The 25,618-nt window shown below is 46.7% G+C and overlaps 1 protein-coding gene across 1 annotated transcript in view; it reads right to left on the minus strand.

Moving 5' to 3' along the window:
- Window positions 1–6,654: 6,654 nt before the first annotated feature.
- LYPD6 (LY6/PLAUR domain containing 6) overlaps window positions 6,655–25,618 on the minus strand; it is a 29,176-nt gene continuing 10,212 nt past the window's right edge. The window contains exons 2-5 of the mRNA XM_077784819.1: window positions 12,827–13,002; window positions 10,713–10,811; window positions 8,337–8,467; window positions 6,655–6,852 (exon numbers count right to left, since the gene is read on the minus strand). Of these exons, the coding sequence (XP_077640945.1) occupies window positions 6,655–6,852; window positions 8,337–8,467; window positions 10,713–10,811; window positions 12,827–12,959 (561 nt within the window). The 5' untranslated portion in view covers window positions 12,960–13,002. The remainder of the gene's footprint in view (window positions 6,853–8,336; window positions 8,468–10,712; window positions 10,812–12,826; window positions 13,003–25,618) is intronic.

Genomic DNA, 25,618 nt, shown 5'->3' on the forward strand with positions numbered 1-25,618 from the left:
CATCCAGGGCTTCACCTGAGCACTGATTTTTTTTCCCCCTGGAATGAGCCCAGCATTATTTTTATTCCCATTTTCGGGGCGCTTTTCCAGCAATGTGTGCAATGATCCCGTTTAAACCAGCTCTAAATCCTATGGAATAAATCCACATCTGCTCGTGTTCAATGCAGCAAAAAAGCTCAATTTCACAACCACTTGCAATTTTTGTGCCCTTCCCAGTGGGACTTTTCCCAAAATCCCAGATTTTTCCAGGAGCTGCGTGTCCCTGTGCCCAGCTCGTGGCAGCTGCAAGGATCCGACTCTGTCCTGCCTTTTCCAGGGGCAAATTCCCTTTGTTTCCAGGGAATAAGAGGTAGTTTAGGCCGGGTTTAGCAATGCAAAGCTGGGCTTTGAGCCGAAGGTTTGGGATCAGACTCTCACCACAGGAATCTGAGCCCTGGGATCCCGGCAGCCCCTCCAAAGGAACGGAAAACTCCCCAGGGAGCCAGTTCAGCTGCAGAGCCGAGCCCAAGATTGGAATTCGCAGGGATTGGAATTCTCAGTATTGGAATTCTCAGTATTGGAATTCTCAGTGATTGGAATTCTCTAGGATTGGAATTCTCAGGATTGGAATTCTCCAGAATTGGAATTCTCAGTGATTGGAATTCTCAGTGATTGGAATTCTCAGTATTGGAATTCTCAGTTATTGGAATTCTCTAGGATTGGAATTCTCCAGGATTGGAGCTCTGCAGGATTGGAATTCTCCAGAATTGGAATTCTCAGTATTGGAATTCTCAGTATTGGAATTCTCAGTTATTGGAATTCTCTAGGATTGGAATTCTCCAGGATTGGAGCTCTGCAGGATTGGAATTCTCCAGAATTGGAATTCTGCAGGATTGGAATTCTCCAGGATTGGAGCTCTGCAGGATTGGAATTCTCCAGGATTGGAATTCTGCAGGATTGGAATTCTCAGTGATTGAAGTTCCCAGTGATTGGAATTCTCCAGAATTGGAATTCTCAGTGATTGGAATTCTGCAGGATTGGAATTCTCAGTGATTGGAGTTCCCAGTGATTGGAATTCTCAGTGATTGGAATTCCCAGGATTGGAATTCTCAGTGATTGGAATTCTCGGTGATTGGAGTTCTCAGTGATTGGAATTCTCAGTGATTGGAATTCTCGGTGATTGGAGTTCTCAGTGATTGGAATTCTCGGTGATTGGAGTTCTCGGTGATTGGAGTTCTCAGTGATTGGAATTCTCAGTGATTGGAATTCTCGGTGATTGGAGTTCTCAGTGATTGGAATTCTCGGTGATTGGAGTTCTCAGTGATTGGAATTCTCGGTGATTGGAGTTGATTGGAGTTCTCGGTGATTGGAGTTCTCAGTGATTGGAATTCTCAGTGATTGGAATTCTCGGTGATTGGAGTTCTCAGTGATTGGAATTCTCAGTGATTGGAATTCTCGGTGATTGGAGTTCTCAGTGATTAGAGTTCCCAGTGACTGGAATTCTCCAGGATTGGAATTCTCAGTGACTGGGATTCTCAGTGATTGGAATTCTGCAGGATTGGAATTATCCAGGATTGGAATTCTCAGTGATTGGAATTCTGCAGGATTGGAATTCCCAGGGCTGGAATTCCCAGGGCTGGAATTCCCAGCAGGTTTTGGAGGGACAATCTGGTTGTGCTGAGCACAGGGACCCCCAGGGGGACGTTGCTGCCACTCTTTGCTGAGGAGCTGAAAAAAATCCCCTTTATAGATATAAATATATAAAAAACAAATCAATACATAAAGAAATAATATATTTCTATTATTTTATTTTATATATATAAACAAATATCAATAAATATTTATATATGTATTTAAAAATCACTGAACTCAAGTAGGGTCTAAACACCCAGGTGGGTTTTGTGCCAGCTGGGATTTCCAACCTCCAAGAAACTCCCTGGAAAATTCAGTCCCAAGGCCACAAAATCCAGGAGAGCCCCTTCCATGAGCAAATTCCTGATTTTTTCAGAATATCCCGCATGGATTCTGTGAGCTGGGGAGCTCTCCAGGAATCTGCATTTCCCTGTAATTCCCAAAAAATAAAAAAAGCTTTTTGAGCCTTAAAAATACCAGAATTTGATAGAGCAGAAATAGGGAAAAAAGGGATTTTCCCCAGGTTTTGCCCCAAAAAACCTGGAGTTGAAGCGCCTTGAAGTCAGAAAAGAATGAATTCCAGTAGAATGAATTAATTACAGAAGAATGAATTAATTACAGTAGAATGAATTAATTACAGCAGAATGAGATGCTGCAGTGCAGTTATTTAGGATTGCTCTGGTGACCTGCAGAAATTCCATTTCTCCCTCCTTTTGCTTTGCTCCCTGGGCTTGAAAATCCAGAAAATTCCTGGAATATTGGAATTTTCACCCTGGTGAGGTGAGGAGAGGGATGTTTGTGGAAAAGGAAATCAGGGAATGAGGGGAGAGGTTGAGATCCTTGCTGACATTTGGGAGTGAGGAAAAAATCATAAAAATTCACAATTTAGGGACAAAAGCATGGACAAAATGTGAGTAATTGTTCCAGGCAGGAATGTGAGCAGGAATCCAAGGAAATTCAGGGATTTAACTCCATCCTTTTCTTTATGGAGCTCATCCCCAGCACCACCTGGCTGCTCCCTGTCCCCTTTTCTTTATGTCCCAAAAAATCCCCAAACCTGAGCTGTAGTTTGGGAATTTTATTTCATTTCCCCCTGGAAATAACGAATCATTCCCATGTTTTCCTCCTGCTCCTTCAGGTATAAACTGTATAAATAATTTGGTATAAATTGTTTTATGCTGGGCACAAATCTGAGGAATTCCCATTTATTTTGGGAATCCCTGGATTCTATTTTCCCTCTCTGCCCTGGGAAAATTCTGTATTTTCCATCATTTTATCACATTTAACCTGCCCTGGCTTTTTTTCCCCCCCTCTTAATTCCACGGCTGGAATTTCATCAGACACTTCACAGTGAATATTTAACCCTTTTATTTATACAAATGTACAAGAATTTACACCTGTTAAAAAACAATTAAAACATTTCAAAGAAAAAAAAAAAAAAGGAAAAAATAAATAATGGTGCAGCTCAGCATTTGTGGGGTTTGGAGCCCAGGGAACCCCAAATTGGTGCAGGGGGGGTTCAGATCCAGGGAGATTCCACAAGAGGCACAGGCTTGGATTTTTTTTTGGGAATCTCCAGAGCTGGGTGGAATTTGCGTAGAAAATGAGATTAAAACTCTCAAAACCAGAGATGGGTGAAAGGGCAGCAGAATTCCAGGTTTGGCTGGGGATGAGACCAAAAAAATGTTGATTTTTATATTAAAAATCACTCAAAACAAACAGTGCTGAAGGTCGATTTTTATAAAGATGTCTATCTAAAATTTATATATATATATATATATAATTTTTTTTGCATAACATCTCCTGTAAAACACACTTTTCCTTCCTTGGTGAAATCACCTGGAATGAAGAAATCTCCCTGGAAAATTCAATCCCAAGGCCACAAAATTCAGGAGAGCCCCTTCCATGAGTAAATTCCTGATTTTTCAGAATATCCCACATGGATTCTGTTGAATTTGGGAATCCCAGCGGTTTTCCACTGGAAATGAGGATTTTTAGGGATTTCTCTGCTGGAGTTTAGGAATTCCAGAGGTTTTCTGCCAGAAATTAGGATTTTTAGGGATTTCTCTGGTTAAAATTAGGAATTCCAGCGGTTTTCTGCTGGAAATGAGGATTTTTAGGGATTTCTCTACTGGAGTTTAGGAATTCCAGAGGTTTTCTGCCAGAAATTAGGATTTTTTAGGGATTTCTCTGGTTAAAATTAGGAATTGCAGCGGTTTTCTGCCAGAAATGAGGATTTCTAGGGATTTCTCTGCTGGAGTTTAGGAATTCCAGAAGTTTTCTGCCAGAAATGAGGATTTCTAGGGATTTCTCTGGTTAAATTTAGGAATTGCAGCGGTTTTCTGCTGGAAATGAGGAATTTTAGGGATTTCTCTAGTTAAATTTAGGAATTCCAGCGGTTTTCCGCCTGTCCCGGGTGTTGGCATCTCCTTTCCAGGCGCTGCTTCCTCGCTGCCGGAGCTGCGTTAATTAGGGCGTGTTAATGAGGCGGGCGTTAATGAGCTGGGCGGGGACGCGGTGACGGGACGCTCCGAGCGCCGCTCCTGCAGCGGGACGAGCCGGACCGTACCGGGACTAGGCCGGGCCTTCCCGGCCCAGGAGCTTCGGACCGGATGGACCGGGATGGACCGGGATGGACCGGGATGGACCGGGATGGGCTCGGGATGGGCCCGGGATGGACCGGGATGGACCGGGATGGACCGGGATGGACCCGGGATGGACCGGGATGGGCCCGGGATGGACCGGGATGGGCTCGGGATGGGCTCGGGATGGACCCGGGATGGACCGGGATGGACCGGGATGGACCGGGATGGGCTCGGGATGGACCGGGATGGACCGGGATGGACCGGGATGGGCTCGGGATGGGCTCGGGATGGACCCGGGATGGACCGGGATGGGCTCGGGATGGGCTCGGGATGGGGCCGGGATGGACCGGGATGGACCCGGGATGGGGTCGGGATGGGGCCGGGATGGACCGGGATGGACCCGGGATGGGGTCGGGATGGGGCCGGGATGGACCGGGATGGACCGGGATGGACCGGGATGGGCCCGGGATGGACCCGGGATGGACCCGGGATGGACCGGGATGGACCGGGATGGACCGGGATGGGCTCGGGATGGGCCCGGGATGGACCGGGATGGACCGGGATGGACCGGGATGGACCGGGATGGGCTCGGGATGGGCCCGGGATGGACCGGGATGGGCCCGGGATGGGCTCGGGATGGGCCCGGGATGGACCCGGGATGGGCTCGGGATGGACCCGGGATGGACCGGGATGGGCCCGGGATGGGCCCGGGATGGACCGGGATGGGCCCGGGATGGGCCCGGGATGGGCTCGGGATGGGCTCGGGATGGGCCCGGGATGGGCTCGGGATGGACCGGGATGGACCCGGGATGGGCTCGGGATGGACCGGGATGGACCCGGGATGGGCTCGGGATGGGTCCGGGATGGGCCCGGGATGGGTCCGGGATGGGCTCGGGATGGGCCCGGGATGGACCGGGATGGGCCCGGGATGGGCTCGGGATGGGCTCGGGATGGGCTCGGGATGGGCCCGGGATGGACCGGGATGGGCCCGGGATGGGCTCGGGATGGACCCGGGATTGGCCCGGGATTGGCCCGGGATTGGCCCGGGATGGACCCGGGATTGGCCCGGGATTGGCCCGGGATGGTCCCGGGATTGGCTCGGGATGGGCCCGGGATCGGCGCCGGGTTCCGGGGACGCTCCCAGCGGCTCCTTCGGCAAACGGGACCCGCGGGAATTCTCCGCCGAGCTCGGGATTATCCCAAACCAGGCGGGGATTCGGGACTCCGCTGTCACCATCGCTGTCACCATCCCTGTCACTGTCACTGTCACTGTCACCATCCCTGTCCCTGTCACTGTCACTGTCACTGTCACCATCGCTGTCGTGTCCCTCTCCTGTCGCCGCCCCTGTCGCTGTCTCAATCACTGTCCCTGTCTTGTCGCCGTCCCTGTCCTGCCGTTGTCACTGTCCCGTCCCTGTCGCTGTCACTGCTGTGTCGCGATCCCTGTTACTGTCCCGTCCCTGTCGTGGTATCCGTCACTGTCCCGTCCCTGTACTGTCCTTGTCATTGTCACCGTCCCTGTCCTGTCACGATCCCTGTCACTGTCCTGTCCTTGACCCGTCTCTGTCGCGGTCGCGGTCCCAGTCACTGTCCCGTCGCTGTCACTGTCCCGTCGCTGTCACTGTCCTATCGCGATCTCTGTCGCTGTCCCATCTTTGTCCCTGTCATTGTCCCTGTCCCATCTCTATCCCTGTCCCTCTCCCGTCACTGTCACTATCCCTGTCACTGTCCCTGTCCCGTCTCTATCCCTGTCAATGTCCCATCCTCTGTCACTATCCCTGTCACTGTCCCTGTCCCTCTCCCTGTCCTGTCGCGGTCGCTGTCACTGTCACTGTCCCGTCTCTATCCCTGTCAATGTCCCATCCTCTGTCACTATCCCTGTCTCTGTCCCTGTCCCTGTCCTGTCCCTGTCCTGTCCCTGTCCCTGTCCCATCTCTGTCCCTGTCCCGTCCCTGTCCCTCTCCCGTCCCTGTCGCTGTCACTGTCCCTGTCCCGTCCCTGTCCCTCTTCCGTCCCTGTCCTGCCGCTGTCCCTGTTCCTCTCCTGTCTCTGTCCCCGTCCCCGTCCCTGTCCCTGTCCCTCTCCCGTCCCGTCCCCGTCCCTCTCCTGTCCCTGTCCCTGTCCCCGTCCCTCTCCTGTCCCTGTCCTGTCCCTGTCCTGTCTCTGTCCCTGTCCTGTCTCTGTCCCTGTCCTGTCTCTGTCCCTGTCACTGTCGCTGTCCCTGTCACTGTCGCTGTCCCTGTCCCTGTCGCTGTCCCTGTCCCTGTCCCATCTCTGTCCCTGTCCCATCCCTGCTCTCGTCCCTGTCCCTCTCCCGTCACTGTCCCGTCCCTGTCTCTGTCCTGTCGCGGTCCTTGTCACTGTCTCTGTCCCCGTCCCTGTCCCGTCCCTGTCCCGTCCCTGTCGCTGTCACTATCCCCGTCCCCGTCGCTGTCATATCCCGTGCCGTCCCTCGCCGTCAGTGTCCGGCCGCGGTGGCGGTGGCGATGATCCAGCGCGGAGCCAGCAGGGCGAGCGCGCTGCCGAGGGCGGCGGGGCCGGGCGGGCGCGCGCGGGGCGCGGCGCCGCGCGGGGCGCGCGTGGCGAACACGGCGTCCGAGGCGTTCCGCGGCAGGCGCAGGTTGCAGATGCTGCCCTCGCAGCACGACGTGCACACCTGCACGGGACAGCGGGAAACGGCAGTGAGGAGCCCCGGGAACGCGGGATTCCGGGGGAAAAAACAGAGAAATCAGGGAATGGGGAATCCCGGGGAACGCGGGATTCCGGGGGAAAAACCAGAGAAATCAGGGAATGGGGAATCCCGGGGAATGGGGAATTCCAGGGGAAACGGGGAATGGGGAATTCCAGGGGAAATGGGGAACGCGGGATTCCGGGGGAAACGGGGAATGGGGAATTCCAGGGGAAACGGGGAACGCGGGATTCCGGGGGAAACGGGGAACGCGGGATTCCGGGGGAAACGGGGAACGCGGGATTCCGGGGGAAACGGGGAACGCGGGATTCCGGGGGGAAAAACGGGGAACGCGGGATTCCAGGGGAAACGGGGAATGGGGAATTCCAGGGGAAATGGGGAACGCGGGATTCCGGGGGGAAAAATGGGGAATGGGGAATTCCAGGGGAAAAACGGGGAACGCAGGATTCCAGGGGGAAAAATGGGGAATTCCAGGGGAAAAACGGGGAACGCAGGATTCCAGGGGGAAAAATGGGGAATTCCAGGGGGAAAAACGGGGAACGCAGGATTCCAGGGGGAAAAATGGGGAATTCCGGGGGGAAAAACGGGGAACGCAGGATTCCAGGGGGAAAAATGGGGAATGGGGAATTCCAGGGGTTAAAACGGGGAACGCGGGATTCCAGGGGGAAAAATGGGGAATTCCAGGGGGAAAAACGGGGAACGCAGGATTCCAGGGGAAACGGGGAATGGGGAATTCCAGGGGGAAAAATGGGGAATGGGGAATTCCAGGGAATGCGGAATTCCAGGGGGAAAAACAGGGCATGCGGAATTCCAGGGGGAAAACGGGCAATGCGGAATTCCGGGGAATGCAGAATTCCAGGGTTAAAAAACAAGGAATGTGGAATTCCAGGGAGAAAGGCGCAGGGAAAACAGGGAACGCCAGAATTCCAGAGAAAAACAGGGAATGCGGAATTCCATAGGAAATCATATACTATACTATATTATACTATATTATGTTATACTATATTATATTATACTATAATATATTATACTATATTTCACTATATGATACTATACTGTACTATATTATACTATATTAAATTATACTATATTATAGTATATTACACTATATGATACTATACTGTACTATATTATACTATATTAAATTATACTATATTATACTATATTACACTATATTATACTATACTATATTATACTATATTAAATTATACTATATTTTATACTATATTACACTATATGATACTATACTGTACTATATTATACTATATTAAATTATACTATATTATCCTATATGACACTATATTATCCTATATTATCCTATATGACACTATATTATACTATACTATATTACACTACATGACATGACATTTTTTTTCCTTTTTCTCTCTGCCAGCACAGCCGCCGTTCCCAGAGCAGCCCCGGGCGGGAATTTGGGATTTTCCCGTGCCCACCTTGTACTCCTCGTGGCGGCTGTAGCTGCAGCCCGTGCTCAGGCACGGCTCCAGGCCCACGCAGCGCTTGGTCACCCACACGCTCTCCCCGCTGGCCCTCATCGTGTGCTGGCTGAAGCAGTACCTCGTCCCTAAGAAACAAAACCATGGGAATCTTTATCCGCCCGATTCCCTGAGAGTCCCCCAGCAGGAGAAATAGGAATGAAATGCTGGATTTTTATCCAATCACAGGATTTTTAAAAAATAAGATATTTTTGGTGTATTTATTGTAGATCTTCTGCTGGCTGAAGCAGCACCTTGTCCCTAAAAACATGGGAAATCTTTATCTGCTCAATTCCCATTCCCTGAGAGTCCTCCAGCAGGAGAAATAGGAATGAAATCCTGGATTTTTATCCAATCACAAGAGTTTTGAGAAAATAAGATATTTTTGATGTATTTACTAAAGCTCATGTGCTGGCTGAAGCAGTACCTCGTCCCTAAAAAATAAAAAACAGGGAAAATCTTCATCTGCTCAATTCCCATTCCTTGAGAGTCCTCCAGCAGGAGAAATAGGAACGAAATCCTGGATTTTTATCCAATCACAAGAGTTTTAAAAAATAAGATATTTTGGATGTATTTACTGTAGATCTTGTGCTGGCTGAAGCAGTACCTTGTCCCTAAAAAACAGGGGAAATCTTTATCTGGGAAGAAGTCCCAGATTTTTATCAAATCACAAGAGTTTTAAAAAATAAGATATTTTTGGATGTATTTACTGTAGATCTTGTGCTGGCTGAAGCAGTACCTCGTCCCTAAAAACATGGAAATATTTATCTGCTCAATTCCCATTCCTTGAGAGTCCTCCAGCAGGAAAAACAGGGAAGAAGTTCCAGATTTTTAGCAAATCACAAGAGTTTTAAAAAATAAGAATTTTTTGGATGTATTTACTGTATATTGTGTGCTGGCTGAAGCCAAACCTTGTCCCTAAAAACATGGGAAATCTTTATCTGCCCTATTCCCATTCCTTGAGAGTCCTCCAGCAGGAAAAACAGGGAAGAAGTTCCAGATTTTTACCAATGACAAGAGTTTTAAAAAATAAGAATTTTTGGATGTATTTACTGTAGATCTTGTGCTGGCTGAAGCAGTACCTCATCCCTAAACACATGGAAATATTTATCTCCCAATTCCCTTTCCCTGAGAGTCCTCCAGCAGGAGAAATAGGAAAGAAATTATGGATTTTTATCAAATCACAGGATTTTTAAAAAATAAGACATTTTTAATGTATTTATTGTAGCTCGTGTGCTGGCTGAAGCAGTACCTTGTCCCTAAAAACATGGAAATTTTAATCTGCCCAATTCCCATTCCTTGAGAGTCCTCCAGCAGGAGAAATAGGAATGACATCTTGGATTATTATCAAATGATGGGATTTTTTTAAAAAATATGATTTTTTGATGTATTTATTGTAGACAATGTGCTAGATGATACAGTACCTCGTCCCTAAAAACCATGGGAAATATTTACCTGCCCAATTCCCTGTTGCCCCTTTCTCCTGTCAAAACAAGGAATATCTGGGAATTTTGGGCTCGTCCCACGCCAGCCAGCCTGGGGGGTTTTATTGCTGCTGGTTTGAGCTCGAAGGAAAGAACTTGAATGCCCATGGAATGGGATCAGCTTCAAGGTCCCTTCCCACCCAAAATGGGAATTTTAGGGAAGAACTTTAATGCCCATGGAATGGGATCAGCTTTAAGGTTCCTTCCCACCCAGACCAGGAATTTTAGGGAAGAAATTTAATGCCCATGGAATGGGATGAGCTTTAAGGTCCCTTCCCACCCAAAATGGGAATTTTAGGGAAGAACTTTAATGCCCATGGAATGGGATCAGCTTCAAGGTCCCTTCCCACCCAAAATGGGAATTTTAGGGAAGAACTTTAATGCCCATGGAATGGGATCAGCTTCAAGGTCCCTTCCCACCCAAAATGGGAATTTTAGGGAAGAAATTTAATGCCCATGGAATGGGATGAGCTTCAAGGTCCCTTCCCATCCAAACTGGGAATTTTAGGGAAGAAATTTAATGCCCATGGAATGGGATGAGCTTTAAGGTTCCTTCCCACCCAGACCAGGAATTTTAGGGAAGAAATTTAATGCCCATGGAATGGGATGAGCTTTAAGGTCCCTTCCAACCCAAAACTGGGAATTTTGGGTGGGAAAAGCAGCAGCAGCCTGATTGAATCCCCAGCTGAGCCAGGGGAAAACAGGGAATAAAAAGCTCCAAATCCTCAACCTCAACCACTGCAAGGAGACAGAAGAGCTTAAAGGATTAACCCCAGAATGCCATATTCCACATTTCTGGGAATATTCCATTTCTGGCATTGGGATGGAGCCCTGGGATGGGGCCGGTTACCTCTGGGGCAGTAAACATCCGGAGCCCAGCGGTTGCACTCGTAATTATCCGAGGCCTTTTCGCAGGTGAAACACTTAAATCCACGAGGATACGGCGTGGCTGAAAGGAATGGACAATGTGGAGTTGAAAGGAATGGATAATGGAGTTTAAACCATCCTGTTAATCTGGTTCTGTGCTGCTTTTTGGGAGGAAACAGCAACGTTTTTTTCTCTTTAGATCCACATTTCTCCAGCTTTTGCTGTCAGTGTCAGCGGGTTGGTGCTGGTTTGTAAAGCCCCGTCCCCCACAGCACCTTTGGGTCGCTGTGGACTCCTTCCAGCTGTGCTTGCCCAGCCCAAGTGCCCAGTGCTGACTTCAAAGGGACCTGATGGGAGCTGGGAATGCTCACTGGAATCAGAGCTCACATCCAGCACTTTATCAGAGCTGATAACACAATATCAGGTGGATTGAAACCCTCTGCGAATTGTCCTGCTGAGGGAAAGAGCTGCTCCAGTTCAAGGCTGGCTCAGGGCCCCAGAGGGAACAAAACCACTTTGCTGAACCTCCAGCTCTGACCTGTGTCCTAATTTATCTCGCCAAACGAGGGCTAATTCCTTAATTGCTCTCCTGGCAGCACTTCTGGGGCACTTCCAATCCCACCTCAAGGTGCTGCCACCTTCTCAGAAGGCAAATGGTGAAGGGGTCACCTTTAGCAGCACTTTGAACCTGTACAGCCCCAAGGGCCACATCTTCACCCTCCTCCTCCTCACCTCCTCCCCTGGCTCTGGATGCTGCTTGGGAATGAGAGGCGAAGCAAGAGGATTTCATTGCTTGTTTCCTTTCGGCTTTTAAGGAACAAGAAATCACCCAGGAGCAACTCTGGTGGGGCTGGGACAACACAATAATTAAATTAATCCCTCTGACCGTTGTATCACAATTGTGATTAAAACAGGAATTTCATCCTGCTTGCACAGAATATAAACTTTTCAGCACATGAAGCAGCGAGTTTTCTGTGGGAGCAGAAGGCAGGGAGAGCTCCACGGGCACCGTGTTCTCATGGAATTTGAGAAGTCTGTGTCAGATAAAGTGAACAGCCTGGTGGGGGTCCAGGGAAGATCTAAAGATGCACAACTCTGTTGCTCCAGGAGTTACTGGAGGCTGTCGGTGCCTCAGCAGCTGCCCGTAACCCCATGTGTCCTTTAAACCCTTTTGGTCCAGTTTTACACAGAATCATGGAATGGGTTGGGTTGGGAGGGACCTTAAAGCCCGTGTTGTCCCACCCTCTGCCATGGGCAGGACACCTCCCACAAAAACTTAGGTTTTCTTCCACCCTATGAGAGTGGGGACTGTACAAACCAGGTCCCTCCCAACCCAAACCATTCCACAATTCCATGTAAAACCAGGCTAAAGGCAGAGCCAAAAGCAAAGAAACACAGCCATGGTTCAAGAAGTGGGAAAAATGAAAGAAAGTTGTGATGAGATTAAATGTGGTACAGAGAAACGCAGCAGCCCAGTGCCTTGCTGGAAAGTATTCCAGTGGCCCCTGAGGACCATGGAAATGATGATTGGAAGTGGCTTTTGGGTTGGGCTCCTGTGGGAATTTGAGTGCAAATCCAGAAGCTCAAGGATCAGGAGATAACTGATATTTCCCTCGTCCTTGTCCCTGTCCCAGGGTGTGACACCTTGAGAAGCTGCCCCAGAGCAAGGCTGGACAGAGTCACAGAATAAACAGGGATTTATTAAAGGATTTATTAAATTGATCTCCTCCATGGATCCACCTTGGGCAGCCAGAGCCCAACCAGGGCTGCACCCAAATGACCCAAAATGGTCCCAAAAAAAGGATGATTGGTCACAAAATGATCAGTTCTGCTCCATTGGCACCTTGGAGTTCATTGTCCCATTCCAGCTCCAGCCCAGGCAGTCCCACCCTGCTTGTTTTTCTCTCTCCAGCCCACGCTGTTTGTGCTCCTGGGCTGAGATTTGGATCATTTGGGTGCCCAGCTGGAGCAGGAATTGTTTTGTCTCCCTGTCCACCAACACTGAATGTGAAGCTCAGAGCTGCACACCAAAGCAGCACAGAACCTGGAAAATATCAAAGCTGAGATTTAGGGCACGGCGAGGCGGAGGTGACTTACTGGAGGGGTGGAGGTAGACGATGTCCTTGGCGGTGAAGTCGCGGCTCCGCGCGGCCGGAGCACGGCCGGGCAGCAGCACCAGGAGGAGGAAGATGAGGAGGAGGAGGAGGAGCAGCCCCGGTGGCCAGGCCATGGCCCGGCCAGGACCTGCTCATGCGGCGGCCGAGAATCCCCACCTGGACAGAGCCACAGAATGCCAGAATTATCCAGGCTGGAAAACACCTCTGAGGTCATCGAGTCCAACCTCTGACCGACACTCCCTTGTCACCCTGAGGGCCACATCCAGGTTTTCCCGAAAAACCTCCAGGAATTGTGACTCCACCACCTCCCTGGGCAGCCATTCCCATGGCCAATCCCTCTTTCCCGACAGAGAGCGGGGACGAGCAGAGCAAACCCACAAGGACCTGGCCACCACCTCATCCCCATGATCCAGCCCCAGAGCCTTCCACTCATGTGGTTATTTTGGCATCAACAAACACCAAAATCTTAATTATCTGAGGCCTTTTTGCAGGCGAAACACTTAAATCCGTGAGGATACGGTGTGCCTGAAAGGAATGGAAAATATGGAGTTAAAAGGAATGGAAAATATGGAGTTGAAAGGAATGGAAAAGATGGAGTTAAAAGGAATGGATAATGGAGCCAAAATGAACCCATTCATCTGGTTCTACACTGCTTTTCAGGAGGAAAAGCAATGTTTTTTCTCATTAAATCCAAATTTCTCCAGATTTTCCCATCAGTGTGAACAGGTTGGTTCTGATTTGTAAAAGCCCGTCCCCCACAGCACATTTTGATCACTGGAAAAGACCTGGACAGAGGATCTCCCTGGATTTCCAGTGCAGTGGGAAGTTGGCTGGTCCCACAGGAGGTTGGTGTTTCTGCTGATACCTCATCTCCACCTTCCTCCTGACTCCTCCCCACTGCCTGGGCCACATCTCCACAATCACACTGGTTTTATCTTGGCCTTTCCTCTTGGAAAAGCCTCCATCTCAGAGCTGCAAACAAAGTCACCATTGGATTTTCCTCATCCATGCTCCAAAGGGATTTATTCCCTTTATTACACCATTAGTAAATAATCTGTTGTATTTTTCCCAAGTCCCTGACTTATGGGAACTAATTAAAGCAGAACCAAATAACCACTGTGGTGCCATTCCTGAGGCCATCCCAAATCCAGCAGCTTTCAGGAGCATCCCAATCCCTGCACCCAGGCTCTGGGGAGCCATCCAGGGGCAGACAAGGCTAAAAAAATAATTAAATACACAGCTGAGATTATTAGAAACCCTTAAAAATTATGCAAGTGCCTCGAAAATCAAACAGGACAGGAAAATCCTGAAAGGATGTGGCTGCTGAGCCCAGCTGGAGCCAGTGGTTTCCTTTGGAATCCATCCAGAACACACAGAGTTGGGATGAGCTTTTCCACCCTGATCAACCAAAAGATCTGCAACACCCAGATAATTCCTAAGCAGCTCTGAATATGTGGTGCTTATTTTCTAATAAATATTTTTCTTTGTTGATTTTTTTTCTTTTTTCAGGAAAGATATGACGGGCTTGGGGTTGTCACCTCCAAATATTTGTCCCACAGCAGAAATCCACCCAGGACCAGCAGCACAAAGGTTGTCACTGTTCCTGCTGTTATCTGCAAACAGCTTTTTTATTAAAACACAGGGAAATCCATAAAAAAATAAGAGGTAAAAAGATAACGAACAGCCCGGTGCTTTAAACTTTGTTGCTTTAACCTTATGAAGAGGGAATTTTGGATTTACTCCTTTGATCCCTCTCAGCCAGGGGAGAATGAAATCCTGATTAGAAGCAGACAGGAAATAAAACAAACCTCTCCCAACCACGTGGAAGATGAAATAAATGGGTCCATGTGGAATCTGGAGGCAGAATTTGGGATTAATTTTTTTATCCCAAACAACACCAGGAAAGTTTCACAAGCCCCACTCTTCATTTTAAGACATCAGCAGTTTGCAGTGAGACCATCAGGAGCAAAAAAAAAAGAGGATTGGATCCTGAGTTACAGCACCAAAAATGAGGATTCACATCCCAAAAAGAGGAGTTTGTCACAGCTCAGCTCCAACTCTCATCAATAATGAACAAATGATCAACATAAAGGACAAAGAGTCACGGAATCAAGGTTGGAAAAGACCTCCAATATCATCAAATTCCAATCATTATAGCGATATTTTAAGTTAAAGCACAACAAGGCTGAAATAACGGCAGGAATTCCTCCCAAGGGGACAAGAATTTGTTGGGTTTGCTCATCCAGAGCACAAAACTCGTTTGTTTTTGCAGAACTGATCAAATCCTTCCAGTTGAGGCCGTTGGTTTTCCCAGTGTCCCATTTGTGGGACCGACTGCTCTCCCAGCCCCTCCCCAAACCCCGAGTGGCAGCACTCGGTCACCAGTTTGGAAAAGTGGCTGGTGCCAGAAATCCTCCAGCTGCTCCCTAAAATATCCACGTCCTTCCCCTGGTAATTGCAAAGACCTTAATTGCCAGCTTCTAATGAGTGCCGAGAAACCGTGAACGGACTGAGAGAATTCGCTCCCCCACCTCCCTTTTCTGTTTGAAACAGGTTTAATTACAGGCAAATAATTACAATTCTAAAATCCTCTGGGTTAGAAAATTGTCCAGAGCGAGGCAAGCAGGGCCAAAATTTTAAATTGTGGGATTTAGGGAAGTCCTTACATAGCAAGCACCTGCCACCATTATTGTCACCATTTGTCACCATGAGCACATTCCACCTGCTCATTCCATACACACACGTAGGGTAAAACCAGGAATTTCTGCAAACATGGAGATACTCAGTGCCAGATACCTAAATATTTAATATTCTATTAATATTTTGAGTATGAACACAGGGGTACACATAGTTCTGTCTTTCATGGGGGGCAAATATTTGGTGGCGTTTAAGGTAATGATGATATTTCACAGAGAGTGGGGTGGCAAAAAAATATCTTGCATTAAAGTAATATTAAATACTTAAGAACTCAATATCCAAAATTAGATATTAAATATATTTTATACATATATTGATAAAAATCTTTAATATATAAATATATATTAAATATTCGATTGATTATATAATAATTCAGTGTTCAGCATACTAATTTTCTTCGGTGTTACACTCACACAAGTGTAAAAATAAAAAAATAAGGAAATATAAAAATACTGATACAGATATGAATGTACTGTCTCCAGACATATGGTTGGTTCCCAAAATCCTACAAAATTCTAATTTTCTGCAATGGTGGATTCTCTTTAGGAATCCTATAAGCCCTAAAAAGCTTCACCAGGGGCGTAAACAATTTTTCATTCACTTCCAAGCCCCTTTTATCCAGGACTTTCAGCCAAAACAGCCAAACTTCGCACAAAACTTTTATTTTCAAGAATTATTGGTGGCCTACCAGCTACTGCAGGGCTAAACCTCTGCTGGCAGAGCCGACACGAGGCATGGGCAGAAATTTTTTCCCTCAGAATCCCCTCGGTTCCTCGCGCGGAGCCGAGCGCTCATCCCAACCTAACGGAAGCTGGCGTGTCCCGCTCGGAATTTGGTGGTGGGGCACGGTCACACGAGCCCCACATTTGGGGTTGGATCGTTTTGGGATCACGCAGGCAGTTTGTGACACAGAAACCACTGGGAAAACCAACGGCCTCAACTGGAAGGCTTTGATCAGTTCTGCAAAAACAAACGAGTTTTGTGCCTCGGATGAGCAAACCCAACAAATTCTTGTCTCCTTGGGGGAGGAATTCCTGCCGTTATTTCAACCTTGCTGTGCTTTAACTTAAAATATCGCTAAGATGGTTGGAATTTGATGATGTTGGAGGTCTTTTCCGACTTTAATTCCGTGACTCTTTGTCCTTTATGTTGATAATTCCACCTGCCCAGCTCCGGCGGCACCTCGGAGGCGGGAAGGCCGTTCCCATTCCCGATTATTCCTGCCTGCCCTTTGCCCCACCATGGTGCAAATGGACCATCGGAGGCCCCGAGCAGCAGCCCGGTTGCCAACTTGTCAGGTCTCATTAGGGAGGGGACAACTCGGCCTCGTTGGCACCGGAGCTGGGGACAATGGAAGGTCCCAACCCTCCCTGAGAGGAGGCCGGATATCAGAGCCCTGGATTTAGGGGAGAAGTGTTGATGGAGGGGACAGTTATTTTTAAGGATGGCTTTGTCCCTTCTGTCCTCCTCAGGCTCAGCTGGCTGACCATGACACCCACGAGCTGGGCCAGCTGCAACTTGGCAGTAAAAACATCATCCCAGGAAGGAAAAAAAAGGAGGAAAAAGGAATCTTCCCATAGAAACACTCAGCCAAAGCCAGGCAGGAAGGAATTCCTGATTCATGGATATTTCCGTGTTCTCCTCACTCAAGTATGGCACAGGTTGTGGCGTTCAGGGCCCTCACCTCACCCCAGATGGAGAATTTCCCTGATCTCCCTGGATTTCTAATGCAGTGGGAAGTTGCCTGGTTGGTGGGAGGCTGAAGATTCTCCCTCACAGGAGAATCCCCATCTCATCCTTCCTCCTCCATCTCCTCCTTGCTGTCTGGGCCACGCCTCCAAGTTCCTCCAAGGTTCCAACTAGCTTCCTCCTGACATTTCCTCTTATCCTTCCCCTTGGAAGGGCCTCCATCTCAGAGCTCCCTGAATCAACTCTTCCTTGAGTGCAACAAGCCAGGGAAAGTTCCCTCTCAGCGGGCAGGAAACTTTCTGAGGCCCAAAGCAGCAATCACAGCATGGCCAGGCAACGCCATCTGTGAGAAACCCCCAAGGCCTCGGCACGAGGCTGTTCCTGCTCTGCTGGGCAGGGTCAGCTGGGCCACCCTTCCTCTGCCTTAGGGTGAGTCTTCCTCAGTGGGAAACAAAGCCATGACGAGGCTGGAAGAGCTGTTCCTGGAGGCAGAGTCTTCCCTCCGTGAGAATTCCCTCATGCACATCATCCCCAGAGTGACTTTCCCAAATCACTCTGCCGATTTTCCTCCTGCCGTTCTTCCAGGTCACACAAAGCTACAGGTTGGACTCTCCATGACTGAATTTAAAATATTTGGGTTAGTTTTCATCTCCCTCCGGCTTCCAAATCCAAGCCTGGCTCTCTGCCTGTGCCATCACTGTCCAAAGAGAAATCGGAATGGCGATGGAACGTTTTCCATCTGGCAGCTGTGCCAGATCCCAGACAACAATCCCAAGGACTATTTGCAACTTCTCCAGCTCTAATTGCCTAAAGGTAAACCCCCTTCTCCTTTATCCTGCTCAGCCTTTCTGTGTCTGTTCTATTTATTTCTTTTGGTTCCCACCACACACGTCAAAAGGTTACGAAAAAATCCCTGGAATTTTTACGAACTGCCTCCAAATCCAGCTTTTTTTCCATGTGCTGTTTAGGGGATTTTCTTGGCAGTTTAACCCCAGGAATGGTTAAATGTGCATCCCATAAAATGGGATGTAGTAAAGCTCTTGTATCCAAGGAACCCTCGCTGCCTCTCATCAATTACAGCGAGCAAGAGTAATTAAACAACCAAACACAATTAGTGCACTAATTACTGCCAGGAACGTGGCCCATCTAATCGCCTTGCTGCTAATTACAAAGCCTGGAGTTCATTGAGCTAAAAGCCCTGGACCTGGGGAAGCGAAGGGGGGGACAATATGTTCCCTCTCCCACTGCCTTCCCTCGGATGCAATTTAATCTTTCACAGGATGTGATTCCAAGGTTATTTTACAGCCAGCACTTGGCTTCTATTTTCAACCTGAATCACTCGTCTTTTCAGTCCCACCAGCAAAACTTTTCTTAGGTCTTTTAACGATTTGGGGTAAAATGTCACTTCTGTTCATCCTCAGGATAGTTAGTCTGAGAAAAACACAGGGATGGAATAAATATATTTTACTGGAATATCTAAGGCACTTTATATTTGGCATTAAGGACAGGGGGAAAAGTGAAATTAAAATTCAGCCATGCTATGATATAAGAAAACATAATTTCTTTCAGGGGCAAATTAATTATCAAGCTGAGTGGGTGAAATATTCCACATTAGACATAATTAATTCCCATTTTACTCCATGAGTGTGGTGCAGGGGCACCCCTTTTCCTTCCTGTAGATTACACAGAATATTCAAGCCTGTGACCATGAACACCTCTGAATCAGCAGGAAAATGGACATGGATGATCCAACAAATCATTTCAAGACCTATTCCTGGGATTTTGCACAGCCTGCAATAGAGGCAACAAGCGTAGAAAGTCTGGGGGGATGTGGGAGATCAGGATTTGCTCAGTTTGGGAATTTGGGAAGCCCCTCAGCACACGGGCTGACCTCAGAGCATGGAGAGCCCCCAGACAGCTTGGCTCCATGCAGACAGGATAAGGAAACCATGCGTGAGCACAGAAATCCTGGGATTTTCCTGCTAATAAGAAGCAAAAACCCCCAGTTGCCGAGTTCCAGTGGCCGAGGGGAGGAGAGCAGCTAAATTATTCCCTAAATAAATATTTGAGTTCACTGGGGCAGCTGAAAGGGCTCCTCTTCCCAAGGTAGGGATGCAATTTCTGTGGCTCACAATTGCCTTCCTCCTCCTCAGGAAGGGAGAAAGGAATTTCAGGACAGGGAGGCTGTGACTGCTGGTCCAGGGCTGGTGACAGCACTGGAAGGGGACAGGGTAGTGATGTCGTCCTGGGGACAAACAAAATGAAGTCCCAAGGAACAGAATTTATGCATGATATTAAATTAAATTTTGCTCCGTGTTGAAACGGCATCCTGGACTATCTTTCCTACTTAAACCAAGCAAGAGCATCCCAGTTACTGGGAAAAAGGGAAAGAAGATTGCAGCATGAGCAAATAAAGTGCAGCCAAAACAATGCCAAAGAAACAAGGGAAATAAAAAAAAAAAAAATAAATAAAATTTAAAAAAAAAAAAAAAAAAAAAAAAACAAAACAGGAGAATGTATTCCATGTTTATAACAAGAGCTGGAAAATTATCTAAGCTGCAACCAAGATATGAAACCCATCAAGAAAACATTTTTCTAGTCCACGTTCCAGCTTGTAGCATTTTAAACAGAATGGGATGAGGTCTTAAGGTTAAATTTTTATTAAGTCAAGAAAATTAGGACAACCTTGGGAGCAGGAGGATCCTCAGTATTTTTAAAGGATCAAGGGAACAGCCGCTGAGCCCAAGGTCATCCTGGGTAAACTCCTGGAGCATTTTATTTGTCCTACAGCAACAAAAATGTCAAGTAGTAAAAAATGACAAGGGAGGGTCGTTGGGATGATGGGGAAAATAGGTCTCCAAACAATCCCATGGTTTTCCGACGGGCAGGATGCTGGCTCTGGCTGTGAGATTGTTACAGGGAATAATTGGGGGAAGACCAAAGCAGAGCACCAAAGCTCCAAACCCTCCTGATTACAAAAATGAGTTCTACCCAATTAACCAAGCGTGCTCGGGCCAAATTAAACCCCAGCCTAGTGACATCTCCAGGTCTAATTGGTGAAAAGGGCACCTCCAAAAGATATTTTTTCCCCCCACCCCATTTCCCTGCAATTCTGCACTCAGTATGTTTGGGCCAAAAGTATTGATAAGAAACTCTTTGATTAGAGGCTGACGGGGACATGAAAGAGGGAGTTTGTCCCTCCTGCGCCAAACTGTGCTTTAATAAAGCCAGACATCAATCTGCACCATTGTGTCCCCGCTGTCCCGATGCCTCTCCGGCGGGATGTGTGACAGTTCCTCTGGGACATCACCTCGCACATTTGCCATGCTGGATTAGGCACCGCGCCGCGGCCGCCCGGAACGAGCTCCGCGCATTGCCACGGCTCGGCCCCGCCAACGTCTCCTCCAGCAAATCAGGTTTTATTGTCGTGAACCCAGCCAAAATTCCAGCCTTCTCCCCTCCGAGGGGTGTTTTGAGCCATCACTGATGGCACCGTTATTATTCCTTTCCTCTCATTTATGAGGTATTAATGAATCCCGGTTTTCCCAATTCCCGCCGTAATGCCGCAGTTTTCTCCCAAATAATTTAACATATGCATGCAGCGGTGAACGAACACCATGTGTCATTTTTCCAGCCCTGGACATGCAGGGATGAGGCCATGGAAGGGCTCCCTTCCCCTGACAGTTCATCCCATTTTTTATTTCCTGACCCGCACGCGAATTCCCTTCGGCACGAGGCACCAAAAATCCAGGGGAGCCACGAAAGGAGAGGACATTTAGGAGGACAACACCTCTGCTTTCCACATTTCCAAAGAGCACGCCTCAAACCGGGCTGGACAGGAGGCCACAGCAACCCTCAGGGAAACAACTGGGAATTGGGAATGGCTCGGCCATTCCCAGCTGTACAATTCCAACATCTCCATAAAATCTAATGACCAAGGAGCCGAGCCTCGTACCAGGATCCTTTAGATAAGTACCTCGTTCTCATTTTTATCTTGATAAAGTAGCTCGTGTTTGTGTGAGTCCAAATAAATACGAGTTTCTTGTTCTATTTTATCATCTCAGCTGTCACCCTTTGCTCCATAAGGACCAAAACAGATTTTGTCTTAAATCTCTTTGCAGAAATTACCATAATTAGTTATATTTAAAAGGAAAAATTCATCTGATTTTCTATTTTCTATCCTGTGACATCAAATTTCAGATATTTTCCTCCTATAGCTTTACTCAAAATTATCCCACTCCAGTTTTAATGTGTGTTTTATTTGGCATAAATTAGAAAAGCTACATATTATTAAATAATATGCAATAAACCCAAATGAGAACTGACTAATTAATGTACTTTCAGCTGTCTGGTTAATCCATGGAGTAAACAAATCCTTAATTCATGATGATTCAAATTAGTTTTTCCAGGAAAACAAAACCCAACAGAACCAAAACCAAATTCTATTCTCCTTAAGAATTTCCAGTATTATTTGAATTCGAAGGCCAATTAATTGCCACTTTTCCTCCCAGAAAAAAACATTTAATTCCTTTATTTTTCCAACTTGATGATGAAAAAAAAGGCTAATTAAGAGAAAACTCATCCCCAGCACGATGGGAAGCTGTAAAATTCCATCCCCATTTTAGCCACCACTCCCCAGGACGGTTTCAAACTTCCAACACCACAAAGAGGGATATCAGTGGCTATTCCCAAGATGGAAATTTTGGATTTCTCCCTGGATTTTAGCACATAAATATCCCGGAAAGCTGAGAGCTGTAGGTGCCTTCCCACAGAGGATCCTTTACCCTTGTGCAGAAAGTCACTCCCTTTCATTTACGTCATTTCAATTTACAGATGGACAAAATGCCCTGAATAACCGAATTCATTTCAATTTGAATTCATTTTTCTGAAGCTAACATGAGCAATTTTGCTGTCCCAAGTTCAATTTGGAGAAAAGTATTTATAAAGTGCATTAACTGCAGAAAATTCCAGGAACAAAGCAGGGGTAATTCACGTCCCCAGCACCCATTTCCTTGTATATTTAATTTTTCATTGAATTTTTACACAAGTTCTTTACCCTCCCTGCATTTCCCTTGTAGATAAACACCGTCAATCAGTTTTAATGTGTATTTATCAAAAATGAAAAATATGGGCACAACACAATATTATAATGAAAAATCCTGTTATGTTCCACAGCTAAACAGGCAAATATTTCTGTGATCCATAATTGTCTGCCAGCATGTCAGAAAGCTGAGGCATACATTTATTTTTAGGAAGAGTAAATAGATAATTTAATATTTATTTAATAAATAAAATAAACCAAGCTACTCAACAGTTCTGCAAGCAGAAAACCAGGCTCTCATCCTCATGGATTTCACCCCAAAACAAAACCTTAAAATTTTTAAGCAATGTCAGAAAAGGATTATTATGTTGTTGTTTTTTCAGTTCTTTTGGTGGTTTTTAAGGGTTTTTATTTATTTTTTTTCATCCAATTGTTGCTTTGACCCACCAGAAATAATTCCCTGGATCTTATGGATTATTTGCTGTGTCTATTCAGGTTTAACAGCAAATAACAACAGTGCCCAAGGACAGAAAAAGTGAATTTTCCTGAAATTACAGCGCCTGGATAGCGGAAATTTTTCCAAAATAGCAACATTTTATCCACAATAAGCAGAATATTTCTGTTTTGTGGCAGAAATAATGCTAGCATGAATAAAGCTTCCTAAAAATGGGCTCAGATTAAAAGGGGTGGGAAAATAATTGAGGATCTTCCTGGAATGCTCATGAGATAAATCCTAAGGGTCACGGATCCAACACCCAGTGCCCAGGAGAATGGAAAACCCTGGTTTGGGTAATATAAGAATAAAAAATGAAAATAAACATAAAAATCAGTGGAGGGAAGGAAAATAAACACACCCAGGATGCAGAACTAGGGCTGGAGACTGCCTGAGATCAGCAGGGAAAGGGAGCAGGAGCTGAGGTGGGAAGGGAATGGGATGGAGACAAACCCAAGTGCTTGGGAGAATTTTGATGGAATTCCAGACGGGTTTGGGTGGGAAGGACCTTAAAGGTGATCCCATTCTGATACCTCAGGTTTGGCTTTTATTTAATTTTTCAGGTTATCTCCTGCTTTGGTGTGCAGCTCTGAGCTTCACATCCAGTGTTGGTGGGCAGGGAGACAAAACAATTCCTGCTCCAGCTGGGCACCCAAATGATCCAAATCTCAGCCCAGGAGCACAAACAGCGTGGGCTGGAGAGAGAAAAACAAGCAGGGTGGGACTGCCTGGGCTGGAGCTGGAATGGGACAATGAACTCCAAGGTGCCAGTGGAGCAGAACTGATCATTTTGTGATCAATCATCCTTTTTTTGGGACCATTTTGGGTCATTTGGGTGCAGCCCTGGCTGGGCTCTGGTGCTGCCCAAGGTGGATCCATGGAGGAGATCAATTTAATAAATCCTTTAATAAATCCCTGTTTATTCTGTGGCTCTGCCCAGCCCCTGGGCAGCTTCAAGGCATCACTTCCACCATTCCAGGCTGCCCCAACCTGGCCTTGGGCACTTCCAGGGATCCAGGAGCAGCCACAGCTTCTCTGGGAATTCCAGCCCAGCCAGGAATTCCCAATTCCCAATCTCCCATCCATCCCTGCCCTCTGGCAGTGGGAAGTCATTCCCTGTGTCCTGTCCCTCCATCCCTCATCCAAACTCCCTCCCCTGTTCTCCTGGAGCCCCTTGAGGTCACCACATCTCCTTCCACCTCACCCCATACCCAAATGAGGAGAACAGAAGCTTTTTGTGGCGCATCAATTAAAACCAAGCCCCTCCTTGGTGTTAATTAAACTTTAAACCTCTCCTCATCTGCCCTGCCCCGTGCTAGATCTGAATGCCTCATCCCCTTGGCATCACCAAGTCCACTTTCCCAAGGTTTTTTTGGAATATGACCAGGAACTCAGGAGTCTGCCAGCTCAGAGATGTTATCTTATACGAAGAATCCCTCAAAAATCGTGCTCCAACTCATCTGCCTCAAACACTCACCTCCAGAACATGCTGAAAGCACAGAAGCTTTCCAAATATACCCCCATGATTTCACCAGGGCTTCATTTTCCCTCCTGAATCACCTGGAATTCCACAGGCCACGATCCATAACTTTCCCTGTGTCTCCGCTGACGTGTTCCCTGTGGTTTATTGGTTTTTCATTAGATCTGAGCTCTGCTCTCATCCTACCCTGAATTCGTGGAGGAATCCCTGTCTGACCAGGGAAATGCTGAAAATACACAGATTTTCAGCTGCTGATTTCTCACTAATTGACATTTTCTGCCAATTATTTCCATGCTGACAGTAACAAACACCACTGTCAATAATGACCCTCCAAGGGTGCTTTTCCTGCTTTTCCTTGGGAGAAAAGAGGCTTCCAAGAAAATCATTCCACAACGCTTCCATGTTTTACCACAACACACACAAAGGAATATTTAAGACAAAATAAACTCATTTAAATTTAAAATATTTGAACCAAAGCTTTGTATGTTTTTTTTTCCAGCTCAAGCAATACACTGACATAATTATATTTTACTATATTTATTTTTTAGCTCCCTAATCATTGAGAAACCATCTCCAGAAGGGTGAAGGAATATTAGGAATATCAGAGGATTGCCCCTGGATCAGCACAGCCTGTGCAAGACAGAGCAGAGAGCACAACCTGGCCAGTCCATAACATTACAGAAAAGAAAAAAAATTAAAACAGCCTAGATTAAAGCATGATGAAAATTTGCTCCTTAAAGCCAAGAGACTAACCAGAAAATGGGCTAGGAATTCAAAAATCCCACTGGTCCAGAGGATACATGGAAACAGGTGTGCTAAAAGGAATTCCTAATTATTTTTGTGCCACTATTCTAATTATTTTTTTTATATATCACTGAGGCCTCATGAAAAAAAACAATCAGGTTAGTATTCCTGTAGGGAATGATGGCATTTCCAAGGATGTTATAGATAAAAATATAGATTGCTAATACAGTGACAAGGCTCACCAACAGTTTTTGGCACTGAAACACTGCTTTAATTATCATAAACATAAACAGGGTGTCAGAGCTGGTTGCAATGATTATATATGAAAATATTACAATTTATTGTCATATCTAAATGCTTATTATTATAATTATCCGATATTTTAATAACATAATTTGTATTATTATATAAAATCCAAGGAATCGTGGAATGGTTGGGTTGGAAGGGAATTAAAATTCATCCACCCTGCCATGGGCAGGGACACCTCCCACTGTCCCAGCTGCTCCCAGCCCTGTCCAGCCTGGCCTTGGACACTGCCAGGGAGGCAGGAACAGCCACAACTTCTGTTTTCTTTAAAACTTTTGGTTTTAAACTACAAGAGGGCAGGATTAGATGGGATATTGTGAAG

Source organism: Lonchura striata, chromosome 8 (genome assembly GCF_046129695.1).
Source record: "Lonchura striata isolate bLonStr1 chromosome 8, bLonStr1.mat, whole genome shotgun sequence".
NCBI lineage: Eukaryota > Metazoa > Chordata > Aves > Passeriformes > Estrildidae > Lonchura > Lonchura striata.